This window comes from Pinus tabuliformis, chromosome J (assembly GCF_031772625.1).
Source record: "Pinus tabuliformis cultivar Carrire ecotype Pingquan chromosome J, CPIR1, whole genome shotgun sequence".
In the NCBI taxonomy this organism is placed as follows: Eukaryota; Viridiplantae; Streptophyta; class Pinopsida; order Pinales; family Pinaceae; genus Pinus; species Pinus tabuliformis.
In genome coordinates, this window is record NC_142295.1 from 573,329,612 (window position 1) to 573,357,256 (window position 27,645).

Sequence of the window (27,645 nt, forward strand, 5' to 3'; positions counted from 1 at the left end):
GGAGGAGATCACTTAAGAATGTGTGTGCAAATGACATCAAATCCTCTTCTATTTATACCAAAAATGTATAGGTTGAATAGACATGACGTTTGGGCTTCTTCAGCCTACATAAGTTGCAAGTCGGCTTGATAATAATTACATAATCAAAATAAATTCATATCTCCATAAATACTTATTGGAATCGGATGATCTTTGGATCAATCCTACACCTCTCGACGAGAGGGATCCAATAAAAATATCAGCTGCCATAAATAAGCTGACCCACATGGAGTTTGGCCCTAGTTGCCAATTTTAACAGTTCTTCACATGGTTATGTGGACTGACCCTTGTCAGTAGAGAATGGTAAGGTCTTGTGACTCACTCTCGATCGATTCTTCTTCATTATCTATATCAGTGTTCAACAGAGTTGAGACGAGATACAAAGATGGTTCATGGCGACAAAATGGCATGATAATCAGTGACAATGGCTAATAGTTTGACAGGTGAAATTCTCCCTAGTTGAGAGGGCGTGTTAAAATTGGCAACTGGGGCCAAATTCCACTTTAGACAGCTCCTTTGGGGGAGATAATTGTCGCATTGAATTCCCCTTTTCGAGAGGATTAAAATCGACCTAAAGATCATCAAATTTGGATAAGGAAAAATATTTATTTATTTAAAAGAAATTCTTCAAGTCATAACCTTATCAAGGCGGGAAAATTGAAAATTTGAAATTCAAATTTGCCTCCAAATGTCAAGGTCGGCTTCACCTTCATAAGGAAAAATTGTCATATATATATATATATATATATATATATATATATATATATATGTAATATTCCCTAGTTTTGACCCTCCAAATTTGGCCTCCCACAGCTTGGCCCTCCTCCAAAACCAGAAATCTACACCTATAGCCGAGTTTGTCGTTTCCTGCTCCCAAAATGCTAGAAATCCCCTCCAAATAAGCCTCCAACCAAAATCCCAACAACCCAACTCCTCAATCCTCCGGCCAAGACTCTCTCCGGACAACCCACACCAATGACTGTGCATTCTTGTAGGTGATGATGCAGTCTTTGAGCACAGAAAATCGTTCTGAATGTTATGCTCTCTCTCCTGCTGAAGATTCACTCCTCTAGGTTGGAAATTGGTCAAGAGACACTCCGGAAACACTTCACACCCAATCCCCAACACCTTTGCTCCTCCAAGACTGTGTGGTCTTCTCTACAGTGTCCTTGTTGAACCAGAACAACGTGATTCCCTGTAGGATATGTCTCCCCCGGTCTCCAAATGAAAAGGAAAACCTTCATGGGGTGGCACTCGAGGTCCACCGCGAAAAGGGTGAGCTTCACTCCTTTAGAAGCTCTTGTGCTAAATAACACGTTGTGGCTCAACTGAACAGCCAAAGCAACAATGAGTTTTCAAATTGTCAAAAGGCCCCAAATGATGCTTCTCTTCTCCTATTTATGCTTGTTGGCCTTGAGTCTCATGTGGGTCCCATCTCTAATTTCAACCTCACTTAGGAAAATCGAATTGCTTACCATGGGGTGTGTATTATTTGTGGGTAAGTGCCCCCCACATTCCACTAAGATGCTCATCAACCCACTTTTCCTAAGTTTTCGTCACCAAAAATTGCCTTAGACCAAAAATGACAAAATTGACAAAATTGTTCCTATCACCTTAGGAAAATAATTAGGAATGGGCATTACATTTAGCCATCGTTCTCCATGACCTAATCAATCTATAGCAACAAAGACGCCCTCCAAGGCACATACAACTAGATACACGGTTTCAGTTGCCCAAATTTTCGAGCCAAATGAATGGAGAGGTTGTCGATTCTTGGATCTGCAGTCTCTCCACCTATTTCAAAACATGTCCTAAGATGGCAGAGGACATGAAGATTCAAATCGTTAGCCTACAGTTGGAACGCATGGCGCAAGCATAGTGAGATACCCAGTTAGAGAATGCATCCTTGGTCATTGAACTCAGAGAGATAGAAGAGACTAGTCATGCTTGCATCACATCTTGGGATGACTTCTGCCAGGCATTAAGATCACACTTCTATTCCCCAGGATATCTCCAAAATCTCCTTGCAAAATGGTTGCAACTCTGCCAACTACCGATTCAGCCAGTACAAGCCTACATCAAGGCCTTCTACAAGTTGCGCATTCAGCTACATATCTCCAACCCGAAAGAGGTACTCATTGTCAAATTTAAATCCGGTTTGTTAATTGTTTTTCATTCAGAAGTTGAATTATTCTATAGTCCTTCCTTGGACAAGGACTTTCTTCTCAAGAGTTTCATGGGAGGTATTAATTTCTACAGAAAAATTCTCTCATTTTCCCAGTTCTCCAATCAAGCAAAATTTCTTTGGGATATCGAGGCTGAGTGCCATTTTGCTAAGCTCAAGAATGCCTTATGCTCTACTCTTGTTTTCTATTTGTCAAATATGCATCAACCATTTGAAATAGAAAATGATGCCTCTCAATTCACTATTGAGGTTGTTCTTAAACAAGGAGGTCACCCTGTAGCATACCATTCTAAGACTCTTGCAGAGGCTAAAGCTTATGTATAGCACCTATGACAAGGAATTATATAGCTTAGTGCAAGCATTGAAGCAATGGCGCCATTATATTCTTGGCAAAGAAACCATATTCCATACCAATCATCATCCACTGATCTTCGTTAACTTGCAAAGCAAGATTCAAGAGCAATGTCGTCTAAAGTGGGTTGCTTGCATTCAATGGTTCCATCTTGTAATTAAATATAAGAAGGTACAGCTAATAAAATGGTTGATTTGTTAAGCCAACCACCTACTCAGGTCCTGCACATTCTAAAGGTCCGTTGTGCTGTTTTTGATGCCTAGAAAGACATGTATGCAATAGATCCAGTATTTGGTGAGATATGGGAAGCTTTGCAATAGCCTTTATCAACCAAACTCCCTCTCTTGATTATACCATTCGTGATGGTTGGTTATATAAACTTAACCAACTATCTGTGCCACAATTTGATGATCGTCTCCTTCTCATCCATGAAGCACATGCCTCTTTATGCAGAGCATATTTTGGCAAAACCAAGACCATTCTCAATCTCCAGCACCACTTCTAGTAGCCTGCCTTACCCAATCAAGTAGAAAAAATCATTCAAGCATGTTCACTTTGTTCACAAAGCAAGCCATCAAACCATAATCATGGCCTGCACCAGCCTTTACCTGTGCCCTCTCGCCCTTGGGAAACCATTTCCATGGACTTTTTTAGTGGCATTGGTAGAAATTTGGGGCCTTGTAGCCCCACCCGGTTTCAATTTGTTTTACACATGAAGTTTAATGCCGAAACCCCATGGTTAATAGCTGGGTTTAAACTTCAAATATTAAATTCAATTAAAACACAGGGAACTACCACTACTTTTTCACTTTCAGCTGATAAGAAATTTCACAAGCATGCACAGAATTTAAGACACTTGATTTTTGGTCAATCTCAGGCCCTGGAAAAACCCCTAAGGAAAACTAGTTAGAAGAGGATTTTTATTTTTCTTTTCTCAGAGAATTATTACAACATTATATACACATCAACGATACTTATCTCCCTCCTTGAATTGTGTGCCTTCTCCTAGAAAATCAAACTGTTGTTCTGGAAATTAATGCCAGAGGTCAAACTTCCAGTGCCTCGAATTTTGTGCCACTTTTAGTAGACTCTACCCTCGATTTTTGTGTTATTAGACTGACACTGCTCGAAAATCAAGCTCTAAATCCTGCAATTCCTCCTCGAATTGTGTGCTAGACAGACCCAAAAATTTTGCCTGAAATTTCGTGCTAACAGACTTGCATTAAATGCGCTGACCTTTCCCCAAAATTCGCACTAAAACTGCCTGCAATTTCTGGTATGCATGCCACTATCTCAGCCTGGAAATGCATGCTTGTTCTCCTTGATTTTAGGCCTGGCAGACCCGCATTAAATGACTTGTAGCTACCTCGAACTCAGCACTAGAACCTCTACCGTCTTCCTTGATATTCGTTCCACTATCCCAGCTTAGGAATTCCGTTGGACACCTAATCCTCAATAGGTTAGTGTGGAAGCGGAATAGACAAAAGGAAGTCCAAGAGACCTTGGGATGTGAAACCCAACAGTCAAACCATGTACTATAAATGTATATCTCTTGTTAATAAAAATATATTCTCATGTTTTATCTTTCATATTTGTTGCTGCCATGTGTGTGTTTAACATGGTATCAGAGCAGGCGTATTCTTGCCCTGCATAATTAATTTGAGCCATTTGTTTTATGGCCTTTCTGTGCAGGTTATTTCTGCCATGACTTCTGCATTTCATAAATATTTTCTCAGCTAAATTCTAGCTGCAACCTCTGTGATTTCTCCAGCCCTATTTTTACCATTCCTAAAATTGGTTGTAACTCCTTGTATCAGTTTTTCTGCCTATTTTCCTGTTCTGCCCATATTGCAGAACTGACATCCCAGGCCCTGACCTGGTAACAGCGTTCCATTGCAGAGGGTTGTTTTCGAAAAGCGTAACTGACCGCCTTTGATTTTCAAAATGCTGGTCGCAGTTGATTGAACTCGTGCATTGAATGCTCTGTGGATTCTCTGTCTTAGTAGCAGACTCAGATCAATCTGCATGTTGTTGGCATAGTGTTTTGCTGGACTACATACCACAACATTGTAATTGATACGTTGTCACTGTGCATTGGTTTTCTATGGCCATCGGCTTTGATGGAGCGGATAGACTGGTATGAGTAATGCAGATTTTCACGGAAGGAGCAGTTTGATTTGTGATAATCGGTTGCTGCTCTATGAGATGTTTAATTTCTGTGCCGTGGTTATGAATTCAATCTTGCGCTGAATATTTACTATTGCATTTGGTTGGTGCCTCCACGCATTGAGTTGGAGACTCTTCATCTAGACGCTGGTCAAAACTCTTGAATGCTGGTCAAAATTCCTATTGAGTTGTATGCTGCACAGGCGTTGTTGGTGATCGGGGCATTCTTCGTCATAAGATCGCTGCTACGGAAACGCTGGCAAAAAAAATCCCAAGCTAACAAGATGTTTAAAGGCTTATCGAGATTGCCTAAGTTTGTAGTTCCGCGGCGTTATGATCTGGAGTTACTCCTGGAGTGATTTTGATTACAGAACAAAATTACAAAATATAAACATAAGTGCGGTTATAAATTATCATGATGACTCGTAGATATTGGCGCATTATGCTGATAAAAAAAAAATGAACATCAGTGAATGATCCTCTTGTCCTAAGTCGCACAAGCTGCATTTTCAGATCACTGATCCAGTTGTCCAAACAATATAAATCGCATTGACAGATGTCATGAATGTTTTCTTATGCATTCTCAGAAAATGCTCCAGTTGTATAAGTCATTTACGTTAGGCGGCTTCCTTGTAGGTTGGTCGGTTTCCACTTTCGGGCAGAGCAGTGGCCTTGTGGGATTGGACAACGACCCATAAGGCTTTGAAAGCATCGTAATAACGTTGGCCATTGATGGGCAAAGATTTACATCTGTTTGTGTACATAGAAAACCAACATGAATGCATCTAGTGGTTTCCTCCATATTGCATGATTGAATAAAAAAAAACTGCTTTTTATTTACAGAAACAACATTCGAAATTAAGCCGCTTTAACCGTGCGTTGGAATTTCCTCTAATTTTGTGCGCGTTGAAGGATTTCGATTTCAATGGGAAGAAATTCGTGTAGTTTTCATGGAATATCTGTGGAATTAAGTGAATTTTATCTTCTGAAGGATTTCATCGGTTGAGCTTGTCTAACTCCTCCGAATGCGTTGTTTTATTTTCAATTTTGGAGTGTTTTGCATCTTATTTGGTGGATTCTATCTGTCGACTTCACATTAGTAGCAGGAAACAGAGGCCTTTTCCTTTTTACCCTGGTCGTGGGTTCTGAAGGTTACAAGAATGGGCGACAAGTCACTCTTAAATACTTTTTCATTGTTGTAGATTCATTCTGGGCTGCATGCTACCCCAAATACTAGTTTGCATTGAACAGAAAGAGGACGAGTTACCTAACATATTGCTGTTGGTTGCTCTGTTGGTATTTTGGGTCAATTTTTGCGATACCAGAATGAGTTTGTCTCAGTTTGGATGCCAATTAGAGGCTATTTGTGTGGCTATATATTCGTTTCACTAGATGATATTGAAGTGTTGATATACGTTGAAGAGGTAGCCAAAAATCTGCCAGTAACTTACTCAAATCTGGTATCTCAAATGTTGAAGTGGACTGTGAGTTAATGCCATCATAGACAGTGCATATATATATCATATTTTGTTTGTGTAAACTTTTTTATATATTTCATTCTGGAATATGCTCTCTTAGCTCTCCATAAATTCTGTGTGATATACGAGGGCAGATTGTTTTCTTTGAAGAAAGTGGCAAGACCAGAGAATATTTGCTCGTACCCTAGTCAAAGCATTTATATATGAGCATTCAAGTCCTGTCCATGACATGGTACTATAGTTGTTGAAGTTTTGATAGCCATCATTTCTGCTTTAAAAGTGAAGGAGTATTTGAAGGATCCAAGCAAGTTTGCAGTTGTTGTTGCCCCAGTTGTGGCATTGTATTTAAAACTCATTATAGTTTCTATCTACATATATATGCATTGATTCCTTGATTCATTTGCTGCACATTTATAAAGGATATTGTTGTGTACTGTGAGTGGGTATTACTTTTCTGCATTGAGTAGTAGTTGTGATCAGTTTTTAAGGTGTAAATCAGACATTGAAGAAAAAATGGCCAGAATTAGTGAAGTATTAGAGTTCCTTAAAACTTTGATATTGTCTACTAATCATGATACATTAAAAGTCAGCAAAGTTTCTCTCACAGACATTCAGGTCTGTCTACAAAATGCACAAGAGAAAATTGATTTTTTGCAGCTCGAATCTCAGCTACAGCAAGAAGAATTAAAACAGAGGAGTCATTCTGAACATGTTTCTGTTCAGAACATTGAGACTACAACCCATCAAAAGCAAGTCAATAATGTTACAGTTGGTTCAGATTTAGTACCCAATAAAGCAGCAGTTGTACATGCAGATGCAGAAACTCAGTCTGCACTTCCCAAGCCCATCATCAGACCTTGGGAATAGCTTGTCCACAACAAGCACAAAACTGGTCTTAGATATGAGAAGGACTTGTCCTTTCATATTCCAGACTACTCAAAGCCCATTCAGTTTCAGAGTGTTGGATTCCTTCATGACAGTTCACATCCAGCTGTTCCAGATTCTGCCCCTCTTCCACAGCAACAACAACAACAACAGATTGCGAAATGCCAACACTATGACCGAGTTGGCCATTTGAAAGATCACTGTTTTGATCTTCGTCCATGTAAGCACTGTCATAAAACCACCCATTCTTCAAACAGATGCTTCAAAAACAATCGTCCTGCAAGAACAAAGATTCGTCTTGGATGGATCGCTTCTTGGCAATGGGCATCAACAGCCAAGAAGACATTCCAATCACATGTCAGAACTTGTTCCAGAGTATTGAACAGTCTTGCAATTGAGTTTTATCCATCATCTCACCTTGTATCTGACAGGGGGGGAAATGATGGTCATCTACAAGCTTCAAAGTCACATCAAGCGAGCCTGAGCCACAACCTACCACACCAGTTTCAGAGTTGTACCCAAAGACAAAGATGCCCCTGAGCATGCCTTCAGTTGGTAAGCTGGGACACTTCCTCTAGCATAAGACTTTAGCTTCTTGCCAGTTTCGAAAGAATTCCACGAACAAAATTGGGGACACTTCCTCTAGCAGAAGACTTCATCTTCTTCCCAGATTTGGAAGAGTTCCAGGAATTGCATTAAGCATTCCAGAGTTGTTGGTCATCCTTAAACCATCACAGGTTGAGACTTCCCTTTTCAAGTTGAAGTTCTCCCTTTTATGCGAGGTGAGACCTCCCTTTCATGGTTGAAGATTTCCCTCTTCAAAACAATAGGAGCACTTCCTCTAGCAGAAGGCTTCAGCTTCTTGCTAGTTTTGGAAGAGTTCCAAGAACTGCACTAAGTGTTCCAATGTTGGTGGTCATCCTTAAACCACAGCCCTTTATACCAACATTTCGGAGAGCACATTCAGCCTAGTGTTGCCATGCATTTTTGCACGTTTTATATTACAGCTCCTTTTTTGGACTCATACATAACCCTTCAGATTAAGGGGGGGAATGTTGGACACCTAATCCTCAATGGGTTAGTGTGGAAGCGGAATAGACAAAAGGAAGTCCAAGAGACCTTGGGATGTGAAACCCAACGATCAAACCATGTACTATAAATGTATATCTCTTGTTAATAAAAATATATTCTCATGTTTTATCTTTCATATTTGTTGCTGCCATGTGTGTGTTTAACAAGTTCGAGCCATTGTCTTGATTTCTCCTTGCTGTAAATTGGTCTCTCCTTCAACAAACTTCTGTTATCTCAGCATTCACTTCTTCTCCTCTCCTCCTCTCTTCTCCAATTGTACACTTGAAGAATGAGCTCTCCTCTTGCCTTTTTTCCTCCTTTTTAGTCTGTTTAATGATGAGAAGCCCTATCCCTAAGATCAAGGGTTGAGATTAGATCTCAACTTTTCTTGATCAAGGGTGGAGATCTAATCTCCCATTGACCCCTCTATGTTTCCCCCTTCATTAATGAGCCCCTCTAGTCACTTTAATAACTTTGATACCATGTACCTTTTTCTCATAAAGTCACTTTACTATAATAAAGTACAATGTACTTTTAGAACCTCGTAAAGTGACTAAAAAGTCACATGACTTTAATGACCACAAAAAGTCACAATAAAAAGTGGGTTCACTTTTCAACACTCCCTCTTACTGAGGAAGGTGTTTCTCACCACTCCCATCTTATCCCTGAAGTAGACATGCTTGCCCCTTTGCAAGGATTTCGTAAGAATGTGTGCAACATGTTCATTAATGAGTATGTACTCTAGCTTCACTACCCCTCTCTAAACACAATCACGGTTGAAATGGTACTTGATCTCAATATGCTTTGACCTGTCATGAAACATTGGATTTTTCGTGAGTTCAATACAACTTTGATTATCATGGTATATTGTAGTTGGTCTCGGCGGCTGACCAAATAGCCTTGCAACCGACCTGACTAGCTGCAACGTACTCAACCTCTACAGAACTCAGTGCCACTGATCTTTGTTTCCTGCTGAGCCACGACACCTTTACCGAACCCAACATGAAACAAAATCCAGATGTACTCTTCCTATCACTAGCAATGCCTGCCCATCCGAGTTTGTACAACCTGTCAACCTAACTCTATCCCCTTGGATATAGTCTAGTCCATAATCCACTGTGCCTCGCAGGTACCATAACACATGTTTCCCAACCACCTAGTCCACCCTCCTAGGCCCCATCATAAACTGACTCAGCATGTTGACCGTGAAATAGATATCTAACCTAGTGTTGACCAGATACATCAATGACCCGATCAACTGACAATATAAAGTGGGGTTTACCAACTCGGAATCAAAAGCATATAGCTTCTTCCAATTGGTAATCATCGGAGAGGCCATATGCCTGCAATCCTCCATACAAAATCTCCTCGATATGTCCCCTGCATACCTGCCCTGGCCCACAAAGAGATGCCCATTCTCCTACCAAACCTCCAACCCCAAAAAATAGTGCATCAGTCCCATATCGGTCATCTCAAACTCTGAAGCAAGGTCTCCCTTATAGTGCTCAATGAGACTCTCCTCTCTTGTAATAAACAAACCATCTGTATACAGTACAAGAATGAGCGGATCCTCACTAACCACAATGTAATATAGGTTTGGATCTACATCACTCTTTTGGAAACCAATGTGTTGCAAGTAGGAATCAATCATCTTGTACCATGCTCTCAGTGCCTGCTTCAAACCACATAGGGCTTTCTTAAGCCTACACACATGAGACTCTCTCCCATGCACCTCAAAGCCTTGTGGCTACTCAATATAAACCTTCCGCTGTATGACCCCATTGAGAAAGGCAGTCTTCACATCCATCTGGTGAATCTTCCAACCCATCTCTGTAGCAATCTAGATCACTGCTTTAATCAAGGTATATCAAGCCACTGGTGTGAAGGTCTCCTCATAGTCAACTCCCTCCACGTGTGAGAACCACTGTGCCACAAATCGAGCTTTGAACTTCTCCACGCTACCATCTGCAGCATGTTTGATCTTGTAAAGCCACCTGGAGGTTGGAGGTCACCACTGACTTACCCTCAGGTCTCGGCACTATCTCTCAAACATCATTCTTCATGATGGAAGCAAACTCTTCCACCATGGCATCCCTCCAATCTGTTGACTCGCAGCGTCCTCGTAGCTAGATTGCTCAGTCTCCACAACACTCACCACATAACCACCCAACTGCTCTGGTGGTATGTTCTCCCTAACTAACCACTTGGGTCTCCCCACTGACTCTTGTGCTTCCTTCAAGGTCTCATAAAGCCATCTTGGCTTGCTCTTCCCTAAAGTAACCTCCTGAACTAGTGTGGGAACATCCTCCCTTGGAGAAAATCCTGATGAGGATGCCCCTGTGGCCTACGGTGAACTTGTACTCTGGGACTTTGTGCCCTATGATCCCTTGTACCTTTTTTTTAGGTTCATCTTTTGCAACTAGGTTGAGATGCTTCACTCAGAGTAGTTATTGATCTGCTCTCTTTCGTATGGGCAAATTCATCATTGCAAGTCTCATTTCAATAACTGAAAGGTGGGCCGAATTTGAGGATTGGCTTGTGGAAAATAAAGAGGTAGAATCTCCCGCCAAAGTAAAGCCGCATTACAAATCTATTGCTTCAATCAGGGGCCGCAAGCATTCATCCTCATAAAGAGGCTGAGATACATGTCTAGAGTTCTGTCCAACCAGCAAAGGGTACCATCATGTTGACCAAGGTAAGCCTCAGTTGAGATGAAGGGTTTTTGGAACAGTTAAGTAGATCAACAGTGTCTTACAAGAAGCCCTAACAAGATCTTTAGGAAGGTATCATATGATCTCTGTGACAGAATGTCCAAATTGCAGCCTATTGATTAGGCCATCCTCTTGTTTGGGACAGTGACTCTGGATCTCCTTATTGGCAAGTCATTTAGACTTCTAAATATTGTACTCTCTCTCTGTTGAACATTTGATATTAACAATAAGAAGAATTGTTCAAGGGTTTCCCCCACCTTGGGGTTTTTCCCGGGCTTGAGCCAAATTTTTGTGTCCTCTTGTCTTGGCTTGTCTTCTGCATCTATGTTGAATGTTCTTTCATCAGTTACTGTCATATGTTAATGGCTAATTTAATGGAGTTAATTATGGGCTAATTAAGTAACTGTCCTAAGCAAAGAACATGTTATCTCATAATTAACACATGGCAAGTGGTATCTCGCTCAAGTCATGGGATGCAGGTGTTCTTGGGATGGATGTGATCCTTACCTCTCATGGTAAGTTGTATCTGGCCCATTGTCACTGGACGATAGGATGGATGTGATCCTTACCTCTCATGGCAAGTAGTATCTCGCCTACTGTCTATTGAAATGTGTAGCTTGGAAGGTATTCTACAAGCCCAAATCTAGTGTTTTTGAGAATTTTGGTCCCAAAAGGACTTTGTGGGCAAAAGACCCAAATGAAGTGGTTTTAGACCCAGATGGGGTTTAAAATTCTAAAAGGACATTAAAAGGAAAAATTAAATCCTAAGTCTAAGTGTATAATTCCTCTAAGATCTAGAGGGTTCCTAAGAAGGCTTATGGAATCTATTTAAGGAAGGACTTGGGACAAGGCTAAGGCATCAAGCGAGAGGAGCTCACTTGGTAGAGCAGGGTTGCTAGGAATGTCGCTCCAAGGGAGACCGAACTTGTAGGCCAAGGAAGGTGACAAGGGAGGCCGAGTATTCCATTCATCTGCATTCGCTCAAGAGAAGGTTCAGCCAGAGGTGCTGCAGACCTAATATCCTAAGCCAAAAGCAGTAGGAGGGATGACTTAAGTGCTCTCCACATGATTTGTTTAGGGTGTGAATAGGTGATCTGTTGGTCGTGTTTCTCTCCGAGGGTTTGGGAATAAAGTGGGTAAAAACCCAAGTAAATCAAGCTGCTAGATTTATGTTCAGTTGGAGGAGGTCGAGACCAATGTTGCACTAATCGTTATCGGGATTAATTCGGCGTGGGGAAAAAATCAGAAAAAATCGTAATAATCGGGAAAAAATCAGTAATAATCGGGAAAAAAATCGTTTGGTACAAAAATATTCATTTTTTTTCAATTTTTTTAATATCTAAACCATCTACAACATAAAATAAATACATTGACACATAAATATGATAAAAGAACTAATATATAAGATGTTTAATATCATTTCTAGTGCTAAAATCACACATAACAGTTAATCATGTGCTGAATAGTAAGTCCTGAATCCTGAGTCCCAACTCAACCTCAAAATATCAACAAAAAATATAATAATGTATCTCATGAGTCATAATGTCATATACAATGAAATGAACAAAATAACTAAAGTCTAATACTATTGATTTCCTCTGCCCCTCTTGTGAGAAAATGCCATAGCTTTCCCTTTGCCTCTAGATGTAGATGCTGGTGCTGGTGGAGTTCGCAGTGGAATCTGCTGTGCTCTAGAAGCTGAAGAACTAGAAGTAGGAGCTATAGGAGGTAGACCACATCCTCTGCTGGTGGCAAAGGTAGCCCGGGCAGGTGGTGTCACCTCCTCCTCCTGTTGCTTCAACTCCTCCTCCTCCTCCTCCTCCTGTTGCTCCAACTCCTCCTCCTCCTCCTCCTCCCCCTCCACTACATCCTGCACTAACCAATCATCAGCAGACTCCATGAGAGGCCTCTCGGCTTCAACCCTCCATGCAGCAGTGGTGTCAATCCCATCCAATGAGATGGCCTCCATATCAGGTGTCCTCTCAAGTTGTCTCACCCACAATCGAAGATTGTAGTAGACGTAGACCATGTCATTAAGTCGCTAGGATTCCAACCTGTACAAAGATTATGAAATAATAATTATAAAAAAATATTGTTTAATGAATTCAAAAATTTATTTGGAAATTTGCAATATTTTAAATTTTTAAGTGTTAACCTGTTGCGCTTCTTGTTGTGTATTTTTTCAAATACACTCCAGTTGCGCTCACATCCTGAGGAGCTACATGTTTGGCTGAGGATTCGAATGGCAAGCTTTTGCAGAAGGGGTACCCTGGCACCATACATTCTCCACCATGCATCTACAACAAAATTACAAATAAAATTTTAAATAAACATAAGAAAAAAATGGAATTTGAAGAGACAATGAAATTTGAAACAAACTAAAAAATACTTGGCATTTTAATCGTCCTATCAGTCACAACCATGTCAAAGCCAAATGTGCCACCTGCCATCCTATATGTCTCAATTTCTTTAGAGATTTCTGTACGTTCTGCTGGAGATCGCACCATCCTCTGGACACAGGTTAAGAATCCATCCATGATCTCAGCATCAAATACGAACCCACATGCATAAGAAAATGCGGGGTTCAGGAAAATCCCAGCAGCATGAATGGGACGATGGAGTGTGTTGTTCCATCGTTCATCAATCACTCCCCATAGGAGTTGTCTCTGAAACCCCTCATCTCCCTTATCATCATAGTAGGCCCGAATGGCTTCTTTGGCCCTGTCCATGGCCTCATACAAATAGCCCATTGCGGGCTTCTCACCATCAACTAACCGAAGAACCTTTACCAAAGGTTCAGTAACGGCGCACACCTCCTACACTCCCGCCCAGAAGTCTTCCTAGTATGAAACTAGTCTGCATATGGCCTCTCCCTCTGGTTTGCGGCTCATTGGCAAAGCACATCACTCCTCTGACAGAAACATTCTCTTCACATCCCATATAGAATTCAAGAGGGATTGAAGAGATATGAAACTGGTGGAAAACCGTGTAATGGCAGGGCACACCAACTCTTTGTTGTTGGTGAATCTTCTCATCAAACTAACCATAGATGTATGATTATATATAAATTTTGTAATGCTTTTGGATGACTCAACAATATCTTTGACAAAGGGAATTTTCCCTATGTCCTCCAACATCAAATCAATATAGTGTGCAGCACAAGTTGTCCAAAATAAAGCAGGATGCTGTCCATAGGCATCCTGCCAGCAGCAACATAATTTGCAGCATTGTCCGTTATGACTTGAACAACATTTTCTGCACCCACCTCCAAAATAAACACATCCAGCAAATCACATAAAGTTCTTGCATCTTTGATTTGTGCAGATGCATCAACAGATTTGATAAACATAGTCCCTTTGGGACAACTAACCAAGAAGTTTATAAGGGTTCTCCCCTTTTGGTCAATCCAACCATCTGACATCACAGTGCATCCTATTTGTGCCCATGATCCCCTAAAATCCCCCAATCTTTTGGTGTAGTCAAGCTTTTCATTTTGAAGAATCTGGCCTCTCATGTCATGATAAGAAGGGATTTTGTACCCTGGGCCAACAGTTGCAATAGCATCAAGAGCAGGTTAGAAAAATGCATTATTCCTTACAATTCTGAAAGGAATATCACTCCAAAGGAGAAATTTTGCCAACAACTTGTCAGCTTGTTCTTTCTCAGTTTTTTTTAGCATTGAACTGATAGATGGCTGTGAACCAGGTGTGGTTCGAGGAAGAAAAAATGATGAGGCAGCTACCGGGTTGGTTGATGCTGCAGTAGAACCACTGGCACTTCCTTGTTTAGCTGACTTTTTTAGTTGCCTCTTCATTTCTGCTTTGGCCTCTCTATTGTGGTCTAAAGTTTCCAATGCTTTCATGGCTCTTCGGATGAGTTCAGGATTTGTCTCTGTGCAAGGCCCTACATCAAATCCAGGGATTTGTGCAAGGTGATACTTCAATCTATACACCCCCCCGGACATATGGTGCCCACACAACTTGCAAGACAAGTTCATTCTATCATTCGGAGCATCAGGGTCACCAAATTCCCGGAAAGGGTCCAATTTCCTTGGCATGTTTGATTTTGAACTTTGAAGTTGAAAACTTGAATGGTGTTTCGGTGAACCTATGGGAAAATAAGGATTACAATTTAGTATTTACAAGTTACAAACTTACAATTTAGTATTTTACTATTTACATTGTACAAAAACTAAAAAAAAATTACATACAATTTAAGAAACCCCATTCCAAACCCAACCAAAAAAACTAAAAAAAAATACATTGGACAAATGTGAAAAACCCCATTCCAAACCCAACCAAAAAAAACTAAAAAAAAATTACATTGGACAAATGTCAAAAACCCCATTCCAAACCCAACCAAAAACATAGAAAAAAAACAAAAACCAAGTTACAAAACAATGAAAACACAAAACGTTGGTGCCCATACCGGTTTTATGGAGATAATGTGTCTCCTCCTTAGCTCACTCTTCGATTTTCTCCTCCAAGTAGTTGATTTAGCTCCAAAATCTCCAAGTCTCCAAACCCCAGTGCACCCTCTGCTGTCCAAATGAAAAAAAAATCGCGTTTTTCCTAATAAACACGCGCTGCCCAACGGAGTGGCAATTTTTACCGAAAAAAATCGGCTAAAAAAAAATTCTGTGATTAAATCACCCAATTTAATCGTTTTTTTGAAAAAATCGTGATTAAACGATTTAATCACGATTTTTTCCCGATTAGTGCAACACTGGTCGAGACCTCTATATCAGTGTTTCTAGAGGGCCACAAGGCTTGTTGGGCATACAAATCAAGGCCACACACCTCAAAGAACAACGCAGCTTGAGAGAGAGAGTTTTTACCAAGTTTGGGAGGTCTGTACAGCCTATGATGGGGCAGATCTGAAGTTGATCAGATGCCCTAATGGAGAGTCGTCCACCTCAGAAGGCAAGCCTAGATCCATAGAATTTGGGACTGCTACAAAAGGAGTTATCAATTGAGAAAGAATTGATCTTCAAGATGGTGAATGCATGGTGATGGGAGGTTGTTCCAAGGGTTTGGAATAGCGGAGACTCAACTCCTAAGTATAGTGAGAAGAAGTGTGTCTCATCACTGTTAGAGGAGCAGTTCTAAGGGATTTAGGACTGAGATCATTGAACCATAGTGTAGGGGAGTGTAATAGAGGCAAGTTCTGGGCAAATGTTATTGTGAAATCTCTGTGATTTAGCCGCTACAGTATTGATCCTTACAGGAGGGCCGAAACTCCTGAGATGGGCCTGTTTAGCATGACCATGAGGGCTAGCAAGTCAATGGAGTGAGGCCGCATCAATTAAGGAATAATAGCAGACTGTACAAGAGCTGAAATAAAGATCTGTTGATGGGCTGAGTTAGGATACTTCTGCATTCATGACAGAAGCCCTAAAAGAAAGACCCTAACCTCAGGAATGGATGTCCAGAACAGCAGTAAAAGATTACCTATCAAGTTCTATCCCTTGATGTCGAGATTTGTGCTCTTTCAGTGGACACAGATGAGGAGGGATACATGTGAGGGCAGACTTAGAGCCCTACATCTGGAAGGGTATTCAGTGCTTGAATAGCAGTGTAAAGAAGCCCTAGAAGAGGGCACTAGATCAAATAGATGTTAGTATAACAACCCAACTTAAGCATAGAAATTACATGGAACTCGGAATGGTATTTATCATGAGAATGTGCATGCTACAGCCATTTAAATATTTGTTTCTCCATTACACATTACACAGAAATGTATATATCAGCAGGGATGCAAGTGTCTCATAGTCATTTAATTCAAAATTACATAGAGCATAATGGACAGAAGGACCTGGTATAATTCCCTCAATGAAATCAGCTTCATACAGCGAGTATACTCCAGCAATGAACCTTTGAATATGCAGCTCGAAATTCTGGTTGGCACTCAGCTCATAAAATTGATTACACACCAGCAATAAGAGTACCCAAGACAGCATGGAACCCAGTCTTCTCTAGCAGCCACGCAATGGTATTATTTGTGGTGATTAGCACAAATTTTGGAAGGTGACCAATTACCAGAAAATGAAACAACTCGTCCTCTTGAAATTCAATTATTCTGCCACTGAAAATCCTTCTTTAAATCAGCTCCCAATTTCTGAGTACAAATATATCAGCACAGCTTCACTAATGGCAGCAATAACACACCCTTCTTGGCACTGTGAACTCATGGCACAAATGAGGCTGGAATGCAACCCAGTCTCCTGCTCAAATCTAATAACTCAGCCTCTAATTGGGGCAGCAAAATAAATCAATCTCTACAAGTCCGTTCGGCCTTTTAATCTGGAAAGATCCAATTTTGAAATATGGCAGAGAATTTGTCCTCCAAATTATGCAACTCAACCTTGGTAATGGCTTCAGGTATCGGCCCTCCAACCCTTAGGTACTCAGCCCTCTCGGCCTTTTGAAGATTGTTTGACCTGCAATAAACACCAATGGAAGATCTGAAGTAATCTTCCCCTAAGCTAACTAGGGTGGCACTCGAAGTCCACCATAATTTGCTATTGAGTTTTGCTTGAAACTCCTGAAACTCGCTCGAGCTTCTACTCAATGTCAAATAGAAATGATAGAATAGAATTCATTCCAATTGAGCCCAATCCTTCTAGCTTCTAGATTCCCCTTTTTCCCTATTATTTTATTGGTGGGGCCCATTTTCCACTAGGAGACTTTTTGCCACCATTTTAAATAAAATAGTAATTTGCCTCATTTCTCAATAAAATATTATTTTGCTGCCATTCTCCAATAAAATAATAATTTTCCTTCACTCCCCAATAAAATATTAGTTTGCTGCCATTTTCCATTAAAATAATATTTTTCCTTCCTCCTCCAATAAAATATTATTTTGCTGCCATCCCATTAAAATAACAATTTCTCCCTTCTCTCACAAAATAATATTTCCCCTTTTTAATATTTCCAAAATTTTGCAAAACTCCTAAGTGATTTTTGCATGCACAAAAATTGGGAACATCACAGTGATTGCCAGCTCATTTTGTGAAGTCAGAATGTCAACCTTGGAGGTGCTTACATCTACTTGTAGGCAAGTCTTGGGGCAGTTTTGAAGGGCTGCTTATTTGAAGGAGTATTCCCTTTAATCGTTTCTTTGCTATGACTTGAGGGCTCATGTATCCACATGACTTGGAGCTAAAGCATGCACTTTGGAGCTCACTTGCCCACATTTGAGGGAGCTTAGGGGCTGGTGGATGACAGGTTGGAAGATGGCTTGAAGATTGACTGTGGTTGAGACGGCCTTTGGAGGCCAAATGCTGCACCAAGAGCCACTTGTACACCTTCATTATTGAGAAAGGTCACCTTTAGAGGGCTTTGTGCCCCTAGATATTGTACATGGTATTAAAAGCCCATTTTGTTTTATTTTATGATAATTAATTGTTGAACATGGCTTCTTGCCCCTCCATAGGCTAATTTAGGGGATTTCAGGTTAGAAAAATAATATTTTATTGTGAGAGAAGTTGAACACCTTCTATAAATAGAGGTGCACTTCCTCTCATTTTCTCATGCAATTTGGGGGAGAAAACCCATAGCCAGTCTGAATTTTTTTGCGATCTCTCTTGTAAATTGGCTATGGGTATTTTAAGTTGAGCGAAATTTCCTGGGGAGGATATGTTGATTGGATGGTTCTCTCTCTTGGATGATTATTGGTGATTCTTTGATGAAATGTGCTACTATATTATTCTCATCAAGTTTCTCTTGAGGAACCTAAGCATATCCTCCTCCCTTTCAATCTCCAAAGAAGATAGAGGGAAACTAGGGTTTAAGGAATTGAGGAACCAATGTGCAGCTTCCTCTCTCTCCTTGAAATTGCTTCCATCGATCCTCTTCCATAGATTTACTCCTTGACTGACTCCATATGCCCAAAAATTCATTGCTAAGGCATTGATTCTTCATTCTCCATCGCTTTATAGGTTTTGTAAATCATTCAAAAAGTTTTCCTAGGGTTCCACTCTCTAGGGAATCTCGTGATTGTGTATGTTTAGGGATATTCCCTTTGAACTATAACACTAATCTCCCTAAAGAAACCTAGCAATTCTATCTTCCACCTAACCCATAAACCTGGCAATCCTATCTTCCACCTCACCCTAATTGGTTAAATCATTTAATTGGAGTGTGAAGTAGAAGCTCTTGAAAGCTCTTGACTTGGCTGGACTAGGCTATTTGATCTCCAAGATCTACAAGGAAAACACCCAATGAGCCAAAGGAGAGTTGGCCAGAAGCAAGAAGAGGGTTGGTGAGGTGGCAATAGCCCCCCCTCTAAGGTGTAGTGGGTCTCACATTTGAGCTTTTGGACTTTATCTCAAGAAGTGCGAGATTTTACTGTAATAGTACCACAAGAATATGGTCAATTTAAAGACTAATAACACCTTAGTATTAGACCAAAGGTAAATTGGAGAAAATTGAACTGCCTTGTGCATCACAACCATTTAAAATTGAAGGATGAGACTAGTAAACAATATGTATTGTTTGCTAAGAAGGTATGAAGAGTAGTTATAGGTCATCTCTTTGTAGTGTACTAACAGTTATACTTGTGTGACAGCCTAAGAGACCTGCTACTTCATTTTCAATTTTAAAATGTATAGTGCAGATTTATGTGTTAATTTTGGTGGCACCGAGAGAGTGCTACACTACATAGTATTGAACAATTTGTTCAACAACATTCTAAGCATAAGAGGATACAAAACAATAGGACTTCATTTCAATCTAGATAGAAATTACTACATATTAAAGACTGATATATGAGGCTATCTAGCTAGTTATTTTTTGAGCCAAAAAATGTATCTTTGCTTTATCAATTATAATACACCATTGTTTGGCAAATTTTGACAAGTGTACAACATTATCAAAATAAAACAAAACATGAACAATGTAGAAACAATAGAAATACCTGTTTGAGATAATCATCGATGAACATGATGGCGTGATCATCTTGACCCGTATTCAATTTGAATATGCGTAGAACCTCCTCTTTTCTCAAAGCCTACGAAAAAAACAAAGAGTCATTAAACATAAATCTAATCCATGCACTCTAACAAATCAAAAAAGGAAAGATCTTAGAGTTATTTATATGTGCATTTATTATAAAACTATGCACATGTACTGAACATCGTAGCTCGTCATGGACCCAGCCTACGGATGTTCCTCACATGCTATTGTTAGACTCCTCTCCTACAAGGAAAATTTTAGGGGTTGATATTCGCTTTCCATGGTTTTTCCAAAAAAAAGATTTGCCAATTTCCATTTTTTCTAAAAATGATTCACCCAAATTTTATAGGATAAAATTATTTTACCTTAAAAATCGCCAAAATCTTATAGAGACTATATATAATCATTAGAAAGTTGAATATTTTACAAAAATATTGTTGACGCAAAATCTAGCAGGCCTAGGAGAGGGATGCCCTACTAGGCTTAAGCCTTAAACTAGACCAAGAGACAACAATGGGGTAATGGCCCACTGCAACCATAGCCAAAACCCCTTGCTCTTAATGGATTTTCATCAATGGGAGGAGTCCCAATATGTGGAATTTCACCTAATAGGTATTCTAGGTTTGAGTTGTGAGGTGACACAAAGAGATCTACAATGGAAAGCCAATATTAGGCTTGAGGCTCCAGGGGGAGGCAATACGCTTTCCTTAGAGAGACCAAATATAAGCATACCAAGACCTAGGGTTTTATTAATGAGTTGATAGTTGGGGCGGCCAAAGGTCTTCAAATGATGAAAAAATGATTCAAATAATGATTTTCAACAAGGAACATGAAACCCTCAAAAAGCCCCAAGTTGAAGCTAAATCCAAAAATAGGGTTAGCTTAGGGCTAGTAACTACGACAAAGAATTTTATGGACGAAATTGAAGTGAATGCCTACCAAAAGGAGGGATTTTTTAGCAGCCACTATCCTCTTGGTATTTTGACTCTCCAACTCCGAAAATTCCTCTTCCCTAGAAAATTGCACCAAGCCCTAGCTTGGTTGTTTAGCCTTAAAGGGGCCGAATTAAGGCAAAGAGAAAGGAAAATTTATGGATAAAAGTTAAAGTGATCACCAATGAAGGAGGGTCAATGCCTTATCCTTGGGTGAGTGGAGTCTATAATGTGATAGGTCATCCAATAAGTTTTCAAGGAGGTCGAGATTTTGGATGCCCTAGTAACCAAAATCTCAACGATTACCAATGCAATGTATAAAGGATTTTTCATGGGAGAGCCAGCAGGAGTTCACCAATCGGACAATTAATTTACATGTTATATGAGTAATGCATGCAATAGATCATCTAGATAACATTAAGTATATCTTCAACAAATTAGGAAAGAATTAGCATAACCTAAAATGAACATTATTCCATACATTAGACATGAAGAAAATAGATATTCAACAATTAGGTGCATTTACAAGATAACATGTAAAGATTCCATCTATTTGTCCAAAGAATAGCTCCAAATATCAAAATGCATTTATAGATCCAATCTCTACAACAAGAAAAGAGGGTCGAAATTTCTCTAGAGAGAGTGTTATGAATAAAATATATAAAATAATATAAATAAATAATAATCATAATAATAGTTAACTTAATAATATTTAGTTACTGAAGAGACATGTCTCTTAGGACATGACTTTCATTAAGGAGCACCTACCTAAGTATATAAGTGGGCCCTCATTTGTAACGATCTCATATATCTCATATCAATTATTTTATACACTATTAAATATATATATTTCTATCCTCAATGGATGTCTTCGTGTTCCAAGTGTTTTGAATATTATTGCAAAGTACGAATTTTGTTTGTTACATTGGTATCAAAGTCGTTTTCTCTGTCCCAGCCATTGGCCAAGCTTTTACTACATACTCGAAGATTTTGGAGTTTCTCCTATAACTCAACAGTCAGTTCGATTTTGGCCCTTGGCCACCAAAAGTTGAAGTTGACTTGGTCATTGCATTTAAAAAATTAAAACTAAATAAATATATTATGGCCTTTGGCCATTTAAAAAATAAAAATAAATAAACAAAATTATATAGTTTTAAAAAAAAGTTGTATATATATAAGTCAAAAAATAATTAAAAAAACTATATTAAGAAAACATTGAAAAAAAAATATATTAAAAGAAAATTATAAAAAGGGGTAAAATAATAATTAAAGAAAAAAAAGGTTGCATAGTCAGTGGTAACCGTTTGCGGCATCCTACCGCCGTAGTGAGCCACCAATCCAGTTGTTGTTACCATCACCATAGACGCCCGACACTACGCCCGTTGTCGCCTGTCCCACCGTGCTCAATCTTGACCTCACCTGTTTGCCCCGTCGTTGTGTCAATCCGCTCCCATCCCTTGTCCCTATCACTACTTGATCGATCATTTTGTTGTCCCTATTCCCGTTGTCCCTATTTCCCATTGTCTCACCGTAAAATTGTAGCTCCACCAATGTGTCCATACAATTGAATTAGTGAGTTTGACCAATTCTCAATTTCAAGGGATAACCACCACTGAGTAAAACAATTATCTTCTTTCGTATAGTGAAATTAATTATAGCAAGCCAAATTGTTGCAACCATACTCCAAGCTAAATTTTAAAATCGTACTCCAAGTTAAATTTGCAAGTGACCATCCGTACAGTCACGTCTTCTCATCACAATTTGAAGGGGTGAAAGGGTATATATTAAAGTGATTTTTAATTTGGGTAGAAGGCTTAAAAGTGAAAAAAAGGACTTGAAATATATTAAATTATAAAACAAAAGGTTTTTAAAAGTACAAATATTTTTAGAGGATATTGGAATACACAAATTTAAAAGGGAAAAATTCAAACAAGCCCCAAAGTTCTGCATCAAAATTAAAAAAGATAAAAATCGCAGTGTCTTATTGTTCCATTACTAAGTCAATAAAAAAGATTTATTTGAAGTATAAAAGTACACATTAAAGGAGAATAGTTCAAAAAGGTATTTTTTAAGTCAAACAGGGTGATATATAATATGTAGACTCTAATATAAAGTTTATATATATACATAAAAGGGGGATTTAATAAAATATTACCTTTTATTAAAGTGCAAAAGAATATAGAAGAAGAAAAAAAAGGGAGTCAAATTATAATCACTATTAAATCACTTAATTAAGTATAAAAAAGTATAATTATAAATATTAGAAAAGGTTACCTTTAAACCCTAAGCTCATAAACGAACACAAAATGGAGTCAATCATTGAAGAAAAAAGAACGGGTTCTAATCTTGAAATGAAGAAAGAAAGATTCTCCCATAAGGGTCTTCCAATTGCAGTTTTCAGATTATTTACATTAATGGGGAGTACCCAAAGAAAACGATTAATGGCATTATCAGCATAACCGACAAAGAAAACTACATCAATATTAATTTGGTGAATCAACTAACAATTCCAAAGCCAAATATTGGTGAAAGGAAAATATTTTTGGCGAGAAAGAGTATGAAATTAATGATTTACAAGTGGCAGTAGATCATTATGAATATATATCTCAATCCAACATCGAATCTATGTATAATAAAGAGATTGACATAATTTTCGATCTACCATGGTTTAAGAAACTAGGTACATTCATGTTAAACATAGACCAAAAAAATTATGTTTCCTTATAAGAAGAAGATGATCACATTCCAGAACATGACAATGAAGTTAGAGTCGATAATGCCTTCATCAAAAAACTTTAAGGACATTTTGAAACTGATGCTTCAAGAGAATCAAGAAACAATATCAAAGAAGCAGAAAGAGCTTGAAGAAATCATATCCAATAAAAACGAAGAAAATTCTCGTTTGAAGGATCATAATCAGAAACTTCTTGCACAAGTCAAAAAGTGTAAAACTACGAAGCACAAATTAGAACAAGAAAAGGAAAGTTTTGAGAAGAAACTCAACGAAAGTCTATTGGAGAAAGAATAAGAAAATTTGTGTTTAAAAAACTTTAATCAAAAGTTAATACAACAAAACAGAGATTTAAAAGATGAAAAGTTTGAATGTCAAAATACTGAAAATAAGGTTGACAAGCAAGAAACTGAAGAACTCTTACGTCTCAAAAAATCATAATCAAGGTCTACTCACTTAAATTAGGAAGCTTAAAATTGATAAGAAATCATTGAAAAACAAATTAGAAGAACTTATCACGAAAGAAGTATCGTATTCTTCAAACATAACAGTCCAAGTTGAAGAAAAAAGAACAAATATTGATCCAGTCAATATCACAACTCAAGGAGATAACAAATCAGTTGAAGAAAAAACATATTCAGATGTTGCAGTTCAAACGATGAAAATTCCAAGTGAAGATTTTGTAACCAACTCAACAACATCAATACCTAAAGTAAATCAAGAAATTGCCACACGCATGATAAGGGAAAATCTAAAAATCAAATCATAAGAACTCCTTATCGACATATGAATCACAAGAGCAGACATCTCAATCAGTCTGCTTTCTTGAATCACTTAAAATAGAAACAATAGACTTATGTTATGAAGAATACTGATGTCTGCACAATCCAGTGTTATGATAACAACTTATCCCAACTATCAAATAATTGCAAAGTTCCACAAAAGATTGATTTAGCATAGTTAGTTCCCTTCTCAGTTCAACAATTTTGTTTATCACTCAAAGGATCCTATCATCTTGTATCATCGAAGATGACAACTCGAAGAATTCTGAAAAATGTGAATAGATTACAAGACAAAGAAAACTGATGACACACTTTGTCAACAATAAGCTTTGAGGACAAAGCTTTTCTGAAGAGGAAGGCAATGTGATGAATAAAATATATAAAAATAATATAAATAAATAATAATCATAATAGTAGTTAATTAAATAATAATTAGTTATTGAAGAGGCATGTCTCTAAGGACATAACCATTCATTAAGGTGCACCTACCTAGGTATATAAGCGGGACCTCATTGTAACAATCTCATACATCTCATATCAATTCTTTTATACACTATTCAATATACATATTTCGATCCTCAATGGATGTCTTCGTGTTCCAAGTGTTTTGAAGATTATTGTGAAGTACAAACTTTGTTTGTTACAGAGAGAGGCTGAAATCTCTAAGTGTGTGATGCTAAGATGTTACAATGAAGGCCTCCTCTATTTATATGAGGAGGTTGAGTTCCTATTTAGCCTAGAAACCCCTCTAAATCATAAAATAATGTGCTAGGTCACAAGCTAACCTAGTAGCCTTTGAAAAACAAATTAATTCTCCACATGTGTGAGCCAAAATAAGCAAAAGTGTTGACGTCATGCAAGCGTAGGCCCTTCTAGGGCTGACATTGAGGGCAATGGGTGCTATCATGTGTGTAGAAGCCCTCTAAAATCAACCTCTAGGGGTTGGCCCCTAGATCTCTAACATAATCCATCTGTGGACCCCAATTTTGGCTTTGGGGCACAAAAGTGATCTCATGGGTCTCCAAGTGGCCAAGATGTTTGTCTCTACTCCAATGTTGAGGGCTCTCATGGTGTTGCTAGCCCTCCCATGTCTCAATGTATGAGACCATCCTCATCTGGGCCCTGGATTGGCTACCATCCATCTGATCAATGCTAAGCCAATTGGGGGCATGTTGATCCAAATGCATTACCCCATAAAAGTCAACAATGTGGGGCAAAGTGCTAGAATGTTGTGGGTGCTAGAGTTTATATGTAAGAAGAGAAGGAGAGAAATGAGGTCTTCAAAGCATTTGGAGACTAGACTTGGTGCTTGGTGGGAATAGAGCTTCTTTTGTGTTGAAGAATGATGAACACTCCAACCAAGGAGAATCCAACCTTCAAACTTGAGGCACCTACAACTTCTTAAGATCTTGCCAAGAGATTAGTTAAAATAGGTGAAGCTTTGCATATGGAAATTGAATAAACATGACAATCAAACTAGAAGCACATGTGAATTTCAATTCCAAAATACAAAACAATCAAAAAGACAAACAAACAACCAAGATTTGTTTGTCTTTTCCTATGGGCAGCAATGCCCTTCAAAGGCCTACAATAACAAATAATTTCAAAGCAAATGCAATATAAACAATTATACCTCACATGAGATTCAAGCCACCACACAAAGATCAACACACCATGTAGCCTCCAAAGCCTTTTTTATTCAAAAATGATAGAGCAATACAATAGCAGCAGAGCTTTCCCAAGAGTTCCAACTCTTCCACACTAGCTTGCACAAGAAGCGAGCACTTTGATTTATAAGAAATGAGGGAGGAGATCCCAAAAGAAAACATGGATCCCAAGAAGGAGAGAATCCCAAGGCAAGTGACAATCCCAAGGAGAGTGTCCATCTCCCAAGAGGCCATGCGTAGGGGCAAGTGGAGTGCATGTGCATCTAGGGAAATGCGTGTCATGGAGATGGATGTGAGTCATCAAGATAAGGGTGTGAGTTCCACTAGAGAGAACTCGTCTTAACTCGCCCTCACCTTGAGTCTTAACTCACACTAACCAAGAGGCTTGGCTCAGCACTCAACTCATCAGCCTCTAACTCGCACTCATTGGGAGCCAACTCGACCATCCAAACTCGACCTCTTGACTTGGCCTCCATCTCACTTAACTTGCACTTCAGTGCTTGCTCAACTCCACTTTAGTGGTTGAGACCCTCAGTTTGACTAGAGACAAGAAAATCATGTTCTTGACATGTTTTTTATTATTTATTATCCTAATTTTTTTGTATTTTTCTCATCTTTTCAAGTAAATAATTGATTTTCATGAGGAAAAATTGATATTTTCCACTCAAAAGGGGGTACTAAGGTATTGCTGGTACTTTGAGGATAAAAAACGAGAACTCATATACAAACCTTCCTAGTATCACTTTTTTATTTGTTATATAAATTTTAACTAAAAAATTCCGCTATGCCAGAAATTTTTAATTATTAAAAAATTCTATAAAAACCTAATGCAATTCTGAGAGACTCAAGATAATGTCTAGCATGGTAATACACATTGACTCTAGACTTAGAAAACACACTCAAGGCCTAGTTATTAAGACACACTCCAACTTTAGAGGATGTAGGTGAAAAAGCTCAATTAATTATTTATCACTAAAAAGCAAAAATAATTAATTAAGTGAATAAAACACTCTAAAGCAACTCCCTTAGTAACCAAGTCCTAAGGGGTTAAGTATTTTACATAAGTTCATCATGTTAGCAACATTTTTTATAATTTCCCCATGGGGTATCGAAATTGCATAAAGAAAGAAGAGAGAAAAAGAAGGGACAAATTGCCCTGCAAGGCTTCTAGACTTGAAAATTTGACCCGTGCCTTGTCCATCTTTGATGTTATTCTTCCCATCTCTACTAGGTACATTTGGCAGGTAACACCTCTATTGCATAGTTCACTAAATGTCCCTATTGGGTCAAGCACCATAATTAGTGCCCATGAGCTGGCAACGGATGCCATCCGTGAATTCACAGAAGTGCCCATTCACGGAAGTGCCCAAGAGCTTCCCAATGAGATGTTCCTTAGAAAGAAAGAAAAAAAGGAATTCAACCTATGTTGCACTTGTTTTCAAGATAGGGGAATAGCGTGGATGGTGGGACATGTCCCCCAAATGGCTAGAGCACACCCCCAAATTATTTTAAATGGCAAATTGGGGGCATAAATTTTATATATATATATATATATTAAAAATTAGAAATTCACCATAAACATTTGTAGTCGTTTGTAAGCCTAACAAGTTATACTATATAGTATTATGCACAATCCTTACACTTGCCAATTTTGAAAAGCTTTAGGAAACCTAAGTGTAACTATCTGCAATT

General features: G+C 38.7%; 1 protein-coding gene across 1 annotated transcript in view; it reads right to left on the reverse strand.

The window, feature by feature from the left end:
- LOC149228285 (Serine/Threonine-kinase) overlaps positions 1–19,911 on the reverse strand; it is a 110,993-nt gene extending 91,082 nt beyond the window's left edge. Inside the window, exon 1 of the mRNA XM_089375664.1 lies at positions 19,804–19,911. Within this exon, the coding sequence (XP_089231790.1) occupies positions 19,804–19,830 (27 nt within the window). The 5' untranslated portion in view covers positions 19,831–19,911. The remainder of the gene's footprint in view (positions 1–19,803) is intronic.
- Between the last annotated feature and the right edge of the window lie 7,734 nt (positions 19,912–27,645).